Here is a 14,633-nt window from a genome sequence, read left to right as displayed (position 1 = left end):
TGAAATGGGAGATCAGTATTGGGACTAACATCTGTCGACAATTTTCATGGATAATGCCCGTGAATATGTACAATTACAATACACCAACTCAACAAACATTATTTGTGCTGACGAAGATTTATTAGGTAAGGTTAATCAAGGCATGACATAATACCTGGTAGTGAAATAGCGTCCAGTAGCACCCAAACTTGGCCCTGCAAGCACAATTGTCAATACATTTCAGAGTGCATCGCCTAATTACATTTTTTTGAACACTTGTTTCCCAAACAATAATGTTACAATACAAGCATATTTTAATTGATTATGCACCTCCATTGACATTGGTTTGACCTTTGTTCACATGTGGCAACATAATTAGTACTAAGCAAAAGAATAAAAACAATATCAAGAGCTTAGAGCATCACTTTGTGATTATTATCTTATACATACCCTGATTATACTCGGGCATAATTCTTGTTTCTTTGAGCACATTTTAATTTTATATTGCACTAAATAATGCAAGAATTATAAGCTAGCACAGCAGACAAATTAGCTTTCAACAAGCAGAGATACCCCAACAACACTGAACAAAGCTGACATAACTGCAGCATGTGTATCCCATTCTAGGTTATCAAAGGCCGCAGTACTTTTGGAACATGAAATCAGAAATGCACAAACAAAAAGTATCTGAAAATAAGTAATACTGAAATACCCACAGATCATTGTCTGTATGAAGAATTCATATGGTGTGCCATTGTTTCTGAATTTGGACCATCAAACCTTTTGATTATAGAATTAGACATGGGCAATCCTAAGATTATTCTAGAAGTGAAACACAGAAAATCATCAAGCAAGAGATGGTACTTTTTAAAAGAGACACCAACTGTGGTCATGATTGATCCAATCAACTCCGCCACATTAAACTTTTGTCTGTGTTGATAACTTCTTTTGATTTCAAATTATTCCTAGTATTGTCACACCTAGCCTAACAACAATAACAATTAATATCAAGAAAAGCATAGATGCCAGAAACATGTCCAAAAGTTCACTAAGATGGTCTTCACTAACTCTTGAAGAATTGAAAACAACAGAACATTTAATTTGTAATTTGCATAAACATTCCATAGCTAACTCACCAACATGAATCTCATCAATTTGTATGCAAACCTAGTTGATTGCATATGACTTATTTTATCTGTTTTAACAAAAAAGAAAATTTGTGGGAATGGAGTATGAGAAAACACATTACTCTTAGAAAGCCTGATACGGAAAGAAAGCTTGTTTCCCTTCTCTGGCCAATATCTTTGTTACATCCCAACTTTTGGCTCCATTTGAAATGTTCATATAGCCGCTGAGGTATAATGAGAGGTTTATTGACAAGTAAAATTAGTTACAATCATGTGAAATGGTAAGATGGTTAATCACTATAATCTCATATGTAGTTGGCATGCGAGTTACCCATTATGATGATATTTTAATGCTATTTAGGAAAGTTGGTTATTTACATGAATTCATGGTAATTGAAAAGGTGGTTAACCATTATGATTGTTTATGATCAACAGCTTTTTATGATAATATGATTTAATTGTGGAGAATTTCCTTGTAAAGAGCACGTCAAAGGGGTGGAAACATTGTCAAAAAAGAATTGGGCACAGGGGCACCACTATCACTAGGCAAAGAGGTATGAATCTTGAATCACCATGGCTAAGGGTAAATGAATAGGCAAGCAAGAGTGCGTGTGGGACAATACCATGAGCTACCTGGTCAAACATAAAATATATATATAGCTATCTTAATCAAAAATTCATGTTCAAAACCATTACCTTTGTTGCTCTATAATGGCGTCTTCATTTTTCTTCATAAATATAAATATATATAGGTGTGTGTATAAATGTATGATGCCACCATGATATTAAATCCCTACTTCGTCTCTATTGCATATATATCAAGATATGAGATTAAGATAAATCATAATTCTCTAAATTATGCACATATATAGATATACGTATTTTATATGATGGTTTCATGTCATCCACTATTTCTTTCCTGATTGCCTTCCAAAAGTATGATGGTTTCATGTCAGCCAACATTTTAGTTACTCAGGGTGCTCTGAGTAAGGAGCAGCATGGATTCCCCCCAAAATCATTCTCTGAATTTCTGAGTCTTTAGGTATGTACATCCTACATTTATATCTTAGAAGTCCATCCATTTCCAATTAATATCCTTTGTATCTAATATCTTGAGGATCCCTTTGCAATGCTTGACGCACTTCATTATAAAACCCATCTCTTGGTGGACATTGTAGTACTTGCTCCCTAAGTCATGTATTTATTGCTATTATGGCCAAAATATGTCTCCGCCTACTCAAGGTGTCAGCTACTCGGTTGACTCTCATACTCGAAGATTTTTCAATGTTTTTGAAAGCTTTAGTTTCATTTTTCTATATATCAAATTAATCGTGCCATGTACATGGATCTGTAAATCCATCGTTTGCACTTTGTTTACAAAATACACTTTTACATGTAGCATAATAAATTTTCTTTTGTATGGGCATGAAAGTTGTGCCATTGTTTACTTGGTTGTCTAGACATTTTTATTATGTCTATAATAGATATAGTTGATTCGTATATGTATGCATTTGAATTTATTTTAAAATACGATGCACGATAATTAGTGTTTTTTCTTTAAACACATCATTTTTCAATTTACTGAGGTTGCACCAAATGTAGGCACTAAATCTAAGTCTGAGGCAAGCTTGTTGAGTCTATGCCAAGTCCAAGCTTAACACTATGCCCCTTAATACCAACTCCAAGTGTTAAGTTGATCCCATCCCAACTCTGGCTAAAATACCCTTTGATAATGTCATAGAAATTTTTAGTTAGAAACTTAGAAGGATCAATGCGAAATATCCAAATGAGACTTCTAATGTAGCATTTAAACTATATTGTTTTGTCTCATTGCTACCTGTATTCAATTTAAATACCGTCAATATTTTAATTTAATCAACTCATGAACATCCTTAAAACAACAAGAGACAAAGGATTTCGATACAAACCTTTCATTAATGACTAAATTCGGAAAGCAACGTATATTACCAGAGACCATCTGATTTTGTTCAAACAACACATTCCTGCACAAGCTCAACAAATTTGAGAGGCATTTAGTTTTGCATTAAAAAGGTTAATAGCCCTAAGAAGCTGTAAAGTTATGAAACATCATTTAATATTTTAGTCCTTGAATTCATTATTATTGTATCTAGGCCCTCTATCCTCTTAGTTTTTGAAGCTATAACTGTTTTATTCCATCTTTGAGTGTCTCATAGTTATCTGTACAATCATTAAGGCCTTGCATGATCTTCTTGTCAGCAAGAAAAGACCTACCATAAAATGATAAAACAACAAATCAGAATAGGATTGTACCCAGATGCAATAAGAGATGTATGTAGCAAATCTTGTAACCTTATGATAATAATGTTCTAAAGCTAAATCACTTTTTTCCTAATTGTAATTACATGATGTTGAAATGCTATCTTTGGCCTTATCTATGCAAAGGACCTTTGCCACACTGTTGCTGAAAATCTTGCTATATCTTCAACGTGGCTATAATAGTCATTACCAAACATACTTTTGAAGGCTGTTTGTCATCAAATTTGTTAGGATATGTACCATTATTACTTGACATCCAAAAAAAGGAATTGTCTTTCCATAAAGATTTCACAATTAACTACTAAAACATTAAACTGCAAGTCAAAAAATCACACAAATCACATTTACCGTTAAGAACAGAGCAGATATATGTCAAGACATCAAATTGTGCAGAGAGGAAACCACTTGATGAAAAGAAATTGGGCATGCATTAAAAGTTGGCAAGGCAGTTATGATTAAATCATAATACACATCAAAATTTCAAGAGGAGAGAATCATGAAGAGAATGTAGGTGAAGAAGAAAAAATAGGTTAAGGGAGACCTATTAAGATCTATTTAGAGAATTAATGATGAAGAAATTATTGAAAAAAAACTTCATGCTAAGTACCAAACATCCTATGTATGTTGGACACTTGTGAAGGAGTTACAACTCAATTATTCTCTTGGGTCACTCTTAATGTAACTCCCATATTCCCTAATAAGAAGAATAAGTGTTCATATGAAAATTTATTTTCATAACATATAATTATATTCTTACCCTTTAGCAGCCATAACTAGCCATGGGGAGATGTACAACAAAACATGCTACTATGAACATTACAATGCATTTTTAGCATCATAAAAATGTTTTGAAAAAATGGCGATTCCAGTTAAAATTAGACATCAGACAGTAACATGATTGGAAGAACCTCATCTATGAGTGCACAGGTTTCCATAGAAAAAAAAATCAATTCATAATAAGGTATGAGAGGATGAATATGTTGGCACTTGTTTGTGAGGCATCATGCTTTCACCACATTCAACCATGCAAGAATCAGCTCTCTCATACGAGACACTATGGTTGGTGTTTACAACCTGGCCTCCAAAGAGGTTTCTCACTAGGGGAAATCCGTTTTGTTAGCTGAGTAATGTTGTATGTATACAAAAAGTGTATCATGTTCAATTTCAAGATAAACTTCTCTTCAAGTCCAACATTATGCTTCAATGCTTTATATCTTGTCTAACTTTGTCATTTTTCTTCCATAATTTTGATGGGACAAGGGAAAAAAACCTTAAAATACTACAGCCAGAGCAAATAATGGAATTCAATTATTAAGAAACTATGATCATACCTCATAGTCCCTGATTTCAAGGACAATTTACTTCAGCAATTTGTCTTAAAGAGAAACTAGCTTGTTTTATGAAAATTTTATCAATATTACATACATCACTAATTTTAGAAAGCTTTTCCCACATTCAAAGGTTTTCATTATCCAAGTATGGTAGTGTTCACTATTTTCCATCATCTTTAAGCAAGATTTGTCAATTAATGAGAAGTTTGAATTTGTAGAGTACATGTTCTTTACTACTAGTATCAAATAAAAAGTTTCAACCTAAAACTTCCTTCCAAGTTATTGTTGAGCACCCTAGAAGGTTATGGAATTTTTTTGAAAGCATAAATTGACAGGGCAGAGTATGATGGTGCATGTATTTCTTAATCATGTGTACCAAGTAATGGACATGTGAAGACGTGTACCAAGTAATGGACAAAATGTGCTTTAAAGATCAAAATGATACCATAGAGAGCGTTACACGCCTTTCAAACAAATATCAAAAAAATTGCAAAACCCAAATTGTGCAGCTGAGGCGTGTAATACAATGCAATGCCCTCCCATTTGCAACCTTGAGATGTCTTGGTCTCAACATTGTTTTTCAACCATGTGAAGAGGTGCATAGGTTATATCAGTGCTTGTTGTTTTTTAATGTGTTTTGGTGTTTCCACTTCACCTCTTTCTTTGTTAGTCTTGTTGTGGCTTATTTTCCTACTCTACATTATGTGTTTGGACCGTAGATGGAAAACTCGGACTCAGCATGGCCTTAGCAGTGCAATAACTTGGACTTGGACTAAAACTCGGTGAAAACTCAGGAATGTTTCAAACTTTAAAAATGTGTATAAAAACAACATAAGCTTATAAATGTTTACAAAATTACATATAATGATGCGTCCAAATGTAAATAACGGAAAACTAGAGACTAAATCTTCTTCTTTCCTCTCCTAATATAACTCAATTTTTCCAGCCTTGAACTAGAAGGTGCTGAGGTATTTAAATAATGAGTTGATTTTTTTCCTTCAAGATCAAAGTCCTTGATTTTGTCCTCTTCCGTTTCATCAGATTCATCCAATGTTGTTGCTTCTAATTCTTTTCTGCTTGTCTCTCTAATTATGAAAGATCTTCTTCAGAAAGGACATTTTCACCATCATTTTGTTTACTGATGGTGTAATGTCCCTTCTTGGAACTAAACAAAATAATTATTAAATTGTAACACTCTGATACTACTGCACTGTCTCCTAATAAACATATACACAATTTATCTATTCCTTTGAACGGTTTGCTATTATAAATCAGTTTCTGGAATGTACCCACCACAATCTTACCAAGAGATTAAACTCTTTCTCAGAGGTACTTTACCATACACAGTCTCTAACAAACAATTGTTTAACATCTGAAGGAATTTTTTAGTAAGTTTAAGATAGCTTCTCATTCATATCTACAGTAGAAAACTCAAATTGTGAAGACAGTCTGATCTTTCTTTAAGATTGGTAACTTAAACCAAACTAGACTGATATAAAATCAAGTAATAGTAGTATTTATCAATAGAAATGTCCCAAATAGCAACAGAAGTCAATACCCAATAAATCACGCTCAGTTTCTAAAGCATAACCTGATCTTCATGGATAACTGTGAACAAAGAACTGAAAATACCACCATGTGTTTCTTTGTAATCTGATATTGCAACTCGAAGGATTGATACTTCCTGTTCACTGCATATAATTCATAGTATTGTTTGCATGATATATTCTCTTTGTTAAATTTAGAGTGTTTGTGGTCAGGTGTTGATTGGGTCTCGATCCTGTTAAATGGACGCTATAAGTGATTGTGAGTCCCAACCAGTTGTTGAGTACAAGATGAAGTCAGCAGGGAAGTTTGATGATACATCCAAAGAGGACCTGAGGAGGAGACAGCTTTTCTTTTGGTACAAAGAGCCTTTCTCTAAAGGTCATACTTGTGCATTGAGGCCGAAGGGAGCAGCAAACCATGGCATGTGAGTTTATACTAATGTTGTTGAGGGAGAGTCATCGCAGCAGCTTGAGGATGAGGATGGGAAGGGGTATGGTCATAGTGGCAGTAGAGTTTATGCTATGATGAGTATTTACAGTCTTGCATTTGACTCACATTCTTAGGATTTGCACCGGGTGTAGAGTTGGTCTAAGCCTAAGTTGGATTGTTTGCATGATGATTGAGCAAGTACAGTGAAGGAGAGTGTGCTAAGATCTCCTATGGACTTGTCTTCTAGTGATGTCCTGACTTCTACATCATCAGCGGAGATGTTAGGTGCTATGTTGCAGGTCATGTTATTGGTTGTGATGATGTATTGGCATGCAGTTGGTTCAATAATGACAGGGATGTCACATGCTTCTTATGGGATTCAAGTGGAGGTTTCAGTGGGTTGTCAAATCGCTTAAGGACAAGCAATCTCAGGGAGGGAGGACTGTAACGTCCCCACTTTTGGCAAGCTTTTGCAAATGATCGAGTCAATTCATTATAGCAACCGTCATGAGCTAATAGAGTGATTTGGGGCTCTCAATGGTGGGATTACTATTTTAGTACGTCTAATACAGGCAGTTGCCATATTTGACAGTGCAGATGGTGGCTCTGGCAGTCAGTCATCACCTGCATCGTATAAGACTATTTATTACATGAGCTCATATTCATTAATCAATTATTAAAATTTATATTATTATAAAGACACTTTATTATTATATGTTATAAAGTGATGTTGTGTTGGTGAAGCTTCTTAAAGGAAGTTCCGTTTTAGAAACAAATGCTGTCAAGGGATTATAAATATGAGCTCATTACGAAGGAAAAAGTATCCAATTATCCATTTGTTTTTGTTACTAGTGAAGAGTTTTTCCTATGGTTGATTCTATGGCCTCGCTGAAGAACAAGGGTTTGAAGCTGAAAGGTATTTTGAATCATTGTTGAGGTATAGTGATTTAATCATGAGTTTGGTTTGGATCTCCTTTCTGTATTTGTCTGTGATTGGGGAGATATTGTTGTTGTCTCAAGATCTGTAGTTTGTTTAAAATTGTGATTGCAAATCTCTATTACTTCTCTATTGTCGCTTCTGTATATAAGAAGTTAATATATGCTGAAGAGATCATCTGCTTTGAAGAGAGGTTATTGGTTGCTGATAAATTAATATATACCTGCAATTTATTCATGACAAAGTCAAGAGTGCATATGAGAGGTTAGGGTTCATGTTAGTGGTGGCGATTGAGTTTTAAAAGGCCGTGACTACCTGCTAAAGGCCTGCATTGGAAGTTTGGGGGCCAGCGTTCAAGTTTTTAGAACCTGCGATTGAAATTAGAGGCCCTGTGATTTGGTATGTAGGCTTGTATCAAGCATGGGGGGGGGCTATGAAGGACTGTGCAGGACCTGCATCAGTTATTTCAAGGCCCACATTACTCTAATTTGCAGTACACCAGCATATTGCAAGCTGTAGTTATATAGCAGGCAATGAATACATACCCTCTTTCACTCATTGATGAATTTGGAGGCAGTAGTGAACTGCGTTAGACTGGGAATTTGGAGCTAAGGCCAATCCTTGCAACAATCAAACATTAAAATTTGCAGACCAACCAGGTTCTCCAAATTTAAATTGCTAAAATAATAAATTGGTTTATTCATAACAGCTAATTGGCACAAACTCTGAAATTCATTTGTTCTTTGATAGCGGGTTTGCATTTAAGCAGAGGGTTATTGTAAGTGCCATACTTTTGAGTTGGAACTATTATTATGTTTGTCTTCATATTGAACTTGCAAATTTCAATAAATTAATAAAGAAATGACTTGTGGAATCCCAATTGGCAGATTCATAAATAATGAGTGATATTTCTTACATAATTTGTTGTGAGCAGTTTATTTTATATTTGAAATTTAGTAATACCATATATTTGGAAGAGCAAACCAGCTGGGGGTTATTACCATGTTCAGAGATATACCCCCAAGATTTTCACTAAATAGATGTTTCCCACACGTAATCAAGTTGGAGAAGGGAGCAACCAGCAATAATCACACCTTATAATCATCTAAAGGTGTATAAGGAGATCAAAAAAGCAATCAAAAAACCCTTGGATATGAGACATATAGGTACTTTCCATCATATGTACCATATGTGAAAGCTCCAGCCCCTTTGCATCATATGTAGTGTCTGTAAAGAGGAAAGATGGAACTATGAGGGTGTGTATCAACTTCTAGGCACACAACAAAAGTGCTACACTAGGGAGCAGGCTCCAAGACATCCTATAGCTGATGAGCTAGTGGATGAAAAAAATAGACCTATAGTGGTGCACTAAAAATGTTCCATAAATGCAAATGCCTAGAAAGAGAAGCAAAAGTTATAAAAACACAACCACTTGTGTGGTGCCAAATCAACACACCATTAAACATGATCAAGTGCATGCCTATGGGTATTACAATTTTTTGGACCACTTTTGACACGTTTCCCTAAATTGGCTTGTTAACGTGCCAAACTGATGACTCAACATTAGAAATTTTGATTTGGAGTTGGCAACTAGGTGAAGGAAATATAAAATATAAAATTAGGTATGGGGATCGACGTTGATCCCCTAGTTAGGGTGAGCATAAACTAGATCCTCTCCCCTATACCACGATCTGATGAGTTGTGTGTGGCAAGGTATTTCTCCAAGATTGATTTATGTTCAAGGTACCATCAAATCAAGCTAAGAGACGAGGATGTGCATAAAACAACATTTCAATGTCATTATGGGCATTATGGGTTTTTACTTTTAGTAATGTCATTTGGTCTTAAAATGCACTAGCAACTTATCAATTACGTGTGAACCAAATATTAATTTTACAATTGAGGAAATTTGTTTTGGTCTTCCTTGATGACATTCTGTTGCTAGACTTCCAATCTCCCTTTTTCAAGCTTCCAGTTTGGTCACAATTCAAGGCAAATGAGTTCATATCCAATATAAGCTAGCCCTTAGGAAGCCTTAGTTCTCACCTTCCTCTAGAAGCTTATCAATGTGGGTATTACGCAAGTAATGTTTATCAATCAAGCTAGGTAACTATAGGTTTGGAAGGGGAAGTGCCATGCATTTTGCTTGGTATGAAGAAGGCTAGTACTACAGTATGTGCTCTAAAAGTACTTCTATCAAAGTCAACATCCATATGAAGATTTGACCAAAATTCATGTTCCAAGTGACATCTGCCAAAATCTACTTCAAAAAGATGAAATTCATGCTCTTAGGAATCAGAGGCAAACTTACTTGAATAGAGACATGCTGAAGATTCCATACTTTTGGTCAATTTTGGAAAACCCCTACTTCGGCTCCGCAGTAGAGCTCTTCACCCCTTTTCCCATGCATTCCCTTTTCCCAACTAGTTTTAATCGAGGATGCAACCCTCTTTCAGTTCTACATCAATGAATACCTTTCACATGTTCGAGGTTCAAAAGTCACTAGGACAATACTTTGAAGGAAGATATTCAATGAAAGATTAGGTAGATATTACGGCTCGTATACACCAACAAAGAATAAAAGCTTGAAAGATAGTCAAAAGTGGAGTGCGGGAACCGTAGATTTGCCTAGCATTAAAAAGATGTGCTTTGATCACAAAGCTGATAAAGAAATCATCCTAGTCACTCATTCGCTCGTGCAAAAGCATAAATTTGGTCCACCATCTATTTCAAAAATTGCCTTTCTCAATGTACCAAGGTCATTGGGGAACCACATATCGAATTAGCCGAAAGTATATTTGAACGAGTTTGTTTGGTATCTAAACTAGAGGAGATTGCCTCTTTGAAGTTTTTGCACAGATCTTATAGTGTTTGTTTGGTCAAATCAACCAATTTTATCAAAATTTGTGCATTTTAAATAAGCACCCTCATTACTCTGCGACCTCAAGTAGTGTACCTCCAAACACAGTTTTCGGAAAAGCACCAATTAGGTCAGATGGTAAGTTCTCTGTGCCTAATTTTCATTCTTGGAGTTATTTGAAAAATTGTGAATATGTTGGGGAAAAGGTATGTAGTTTTGTTGAGGAAGCTAAAGGACTTCTGAAATCTGTCATTCTGGCTACGTTGGATTCTCCATAGTGGAACCGATCACACCTTTTTCCGAAAAAGGGTGAAATCGGTTAAGGTATTGTCATATTTTGCATAAATTTCACTCTGGGAAGTAATTTAGATGATATTATGCATGCTAGATCATTTTTGAAGAGCACTATGAAGGGCATAGTCCCATTTTGGAAGTTGCCCGCTGACGCTACACAATGTTCTTTACGAAGCCGCACCCCCTGTTTTTCAAAATTGGAGTTTGGAAAAGTTTTACCAAATATATATATGGAGTTTTGGAATCCTAAAGGTACTAAGGGAAAGCACGTGCATATAAAGCATTCAGGTGAGCAGATTTGGTGAGAGAACCGATGAGAGTGGAAAATCATCTCTGAAGCTCCATTCACGTATTGCATAAGCCATTTTTCTTAAATTAGAGATATGGCTAATAATGAAGGTATATATGATAATGCCTTGTAGTCACCCTCATTACTCCACGACCTCAAGTAGCATACCTCCAAACAGTTTTCCAAAAAGCACCAATTAGGTCAGATGGTAAGTTCTTTGTGCCTAATTTTCATTCTTGGAATTATTTGGAAGATTGTGAATATGTTGGGGAAAAAGTATGTAGTTTTGTTCGTGAAGCTAAAGGACTTCTGAAATCCGTCATTCTGGCTACGTTGGATTCTCCATAGTGCAACGGAACACACCTTTTTCCAAAAAAGGGTGAAATCAGATAAGTTATTGTCATATTTTGCATTGATTTCAGTCTGGGAAGCAATTTAGATGATATTATGCATGCTAGATCATTTTTGAAGAGCACTACGAAGGTGATAGTCCCATTTCGGATGTTGCCCACTGACGCTACGCAATGTTCATTACAGAGCCACGCCCCCTGTTTTTCAAAATTGGAGTTTGGAAAAGTTTTACCAAATATATATATTAAGTTTTGGAATCGTAGAGGTACTATGGGAAAGCACATGCATATGGAGCATTCAAGTGAGCAAATTTGGTGAGAGAACCGGTGAGAGTGGAAAATCATCACTGAAGCTCCATTCACATATTGTGTTGGTTCCCAAAACCGCAGATTGGAATCCTACGAGCCTTGCCTGCTCTATGCTGGGATATCCAACTGGTTTAGGCCAACTTGACGGGATTAATCAATGCGATCTAAATCCCCTGCGCTTTCGGCTCTGCAAAACCAAGGCGGGTGTACCTAATCCTGGACAACAGCCTTACGTCCAAGATGCTTAAAGCAGATCGGCTAGGATGCGGATACAACAAAAGCTTTCAAAATGGCAAGAACTATTGAAAACTTCAAACTTGCGATTTATAAATAATTATATAAATATAGTAACGTTTTAAAGAATAATTACAAATTAATGCAACAGATGAATATATTATTTCTTCAATGGAAAGAAATGAAACATTTGCCAACATATGGATTATGGATCAGGAGTAAAAGACCAGTGCCTAATTAAACGGGCAATCAGAGTCAACATTATTAGTTGAAACGTACAACTTTATAAAGTTCAATATATTAAACTATAAACAATTTTAATAATTTAAATGCAACAGACCAGTTATATGAACGCAATTTAAAATAGTCTAAAATGCACCTTAACTCCTGTGGAGACAAATTAGACATAAATATGGAAACAATAAAATATTTCACAATATTTACGTTTATCAAATTTAAAATGCAATAATGATCCAGTCCACTTATCCAAATATTAAAATATTTATAGAAAATAATAAAAAACACTTATAAAGGATACAACTTAATAATAATTAAAACCCTGATGCAAAATAAATTAAATAAATACTTCTTACAGATTGTGCCGGAAATAAAAATTATACGTAGAGACACTCCTCATGGATGATCAATCTACTGCAAATTTTCAATCCTGAACTCACATATAAATTTGCTCGATAATCCAAAACCCAGAAGCTTTGTTCAATTGCTCATTTCTCCGCCAGATAAATAATATAATATATCATCATGCATAGGATAGATAATTTTTTTTTTTTTTAAATAAGAATGAATATGTATACGTCTCTCCTTGTGGAATTTTACATCTATACTTATAAACATTCTAAGGGCAGCAGTTACTCAACCCAAACATCACACCCTTTCATGCAAAACTAATCAACATTTAAGATTTTAAATAACATATATTGTAATAGACGGCTGCATCATCCTCGTGGCCTAGTCTTCAAATGCAATTTCTCTCCTAAATAATTTCATTTTACTGAAAATTGATCCGCGAGCCTTCTTTTTCCTCCATACTCGACATAGCCACGCTGCCGGCATTTTAGATAAATTTCCCTCTGAATCGTGACTACCATCTTCAATATGCGAGCTTTCGTTCAGGAGACTTCACATATGCCTTTCGCGCCTATATTTTCTTCTTTTCTGCCTTTGATCGCTGTCCAGTATCATTCGTCTGGGCACTTTGCTCTGTATACTCGTGCAAAACAACTTCCATACATGATCATACACCTGCCATAAAACAAAAGAAAATATTAGAAGCAAGTTGTTGGGCAATGTTTAATAAAAATACACATTTTAATGACTCTCCTCCAGCGAAACCAGTCCAAACTGTGACTCCTAGACGCGGGATGAAGAATATCATTTATATGAATGTCACTGCTTGTAATAACCCCAACAGGCTATAACTTCTTCAAAAACCAAAAATCTTTATACTTCAGTTGTTTGACATTTCGTCAAACACTTTGCAAGCAAGCTCTGATACCAATGTAATAACCCTGCTCAAATCCGACCTTAAAATGCTGATTGAAGGCTCGAAGAATTTTGTCAAACACTTTGCATACAAGGGGTCATATGACTGATATAACTTTTCAGATTGCTGCAATAACTCTTGTTTCGATTTGCATCAAAGAGAATGCTTACAAAAAAGACTCCAGATTGTCTAAACAATGACCTAGCATAAATGTGCAACTAATTTTGACAATATTCAATACAAATATGTGACTTAACTACTTGCAATATGCAGCTACAGCAACTAGTAATTATGATAAATACTTTGGATGCAACCTAAGATGGCATTAATGCACTTACAACCAAGTGTCATTAATATAAACACTTAGTATGCGAAATTATAACATTATTTATGCCAAAAAGAGAACTTACAGCCAATTGACATTTTGTCAAACAATTGGAATGCAAACTAATAAGCTGATCATCAACTCTAGGGTTGAAATATAGATAGTCTAAAAATTACAACGCTCTTTCAATTGCAAAATCTTAGTCTTCCTTTGATACCAATAATGCCAAATGGCAAACAAAGACAAGTACAAGGTGAAATAATGAAGTGCTGAAGCTATATTTTGTACTCAGCTGAAAACCTACATTTCTCAGAAAATATGCCAAATGAGAAGTGAAGACCCTGATTGTGGATGGCCGTAATATTTTCCTTCAATGCTGCCCCTTCTGCTTGCTTTTTTTCCGATTTGCTTTTTCCACTTGCTTTTTCCGGATTTGCTTTTTTCGTTTTGCTATTTCGAACTGCTTTTTCAGATTGCTTTTTTCGGAGCTGCTTTTTCGGACTACTTTTTCGGCTTGTTTTTTTTTTCAGTTTTGCTTTTTCGGCCTGCTTTTTTCGAACTGCTTTTTTTTTTCGGTTTCGCTTTTTCGGCCTTTTTTTTTCGGACTGCTTTTTCAGCCCGCGAACCTACTAGAAATGACCTCCAATAATTTTGCCCCTGCTAAAATTGCCTCCTGAAATGCTGAAAATGGCCTTAGGCCCAATGATGCCCTAGCTAAAGTGACTGAAGTATCACCTCCAAATGTGCAACCCTTCAGAAGATATTTCACTTCCTCAGTTATGCTAATCCAAGGGAGTTTTCGTTCCCAAAGATCAGTTG

The 14,633-nt window shown here is 35.3% G+C and overlaps 1 protein-coding gene across 9 annotated transcripts in view; it reads right to left on the bottom strand.

Moving 5' to 3' along the window:
* Nucleotides 1-14,633, bottom strand: part of LOC149579504 (methionine aminopeptidase 1D, chloroplastic/mitochondrial-like) — a 180,321-nt gene that overhangs the window by 104,204 nt on the left and 61,484 nt on the right. For 8 of the 9 annotated variants that reach the window (XR_016365146.1, XR_016365148.1, XR_016365143.1 and 5 more), the window contains exons 2-3: nucleotides 3,035-3,109; nucleotides 155-194 (exon numbers count right to left, since the gene is read on the bottom strand). Coding sequence is in view for 5 of the 9 variants with exons in the window: in XM_089833285.1 (XP_089689411.1) it covers nucleotides 155-194; nucleotides 3,035-3,041 (47 nt within the window). In the remaining 4 variants the exon portion in view is untranslated. Of the gene's footprint in view, nucleotides 1-154; nucleotides 195-3,034; nucleotides 3,356-3,490; nucleotides 3,608-14,633 lie in introns of those variants that run through there. The other variant, XM_089833292.1, reaches the window with a different exon arrangement.

Source organism: Cupressus sempervirens, chromosome 1 (assembly GCF_028749045.1).
Source record: "Cupressus sempervirens isolate cs-2001-9-10 chromosome 1, ASM2874904v1, whole genome shotgun sequence".
Lineage (NCBI taxonomy): Eukaryota > Viridiplantae > Streptophyta > Pinopsida > Cupressales > Cupressaceae > Cupressus > Cupressus sempervirens.
The sequence above is the reverse complement of the archived record's forward strand: the minus strand, read 5'-3'. Positions and strand labels throughout refer to the sequence as shown.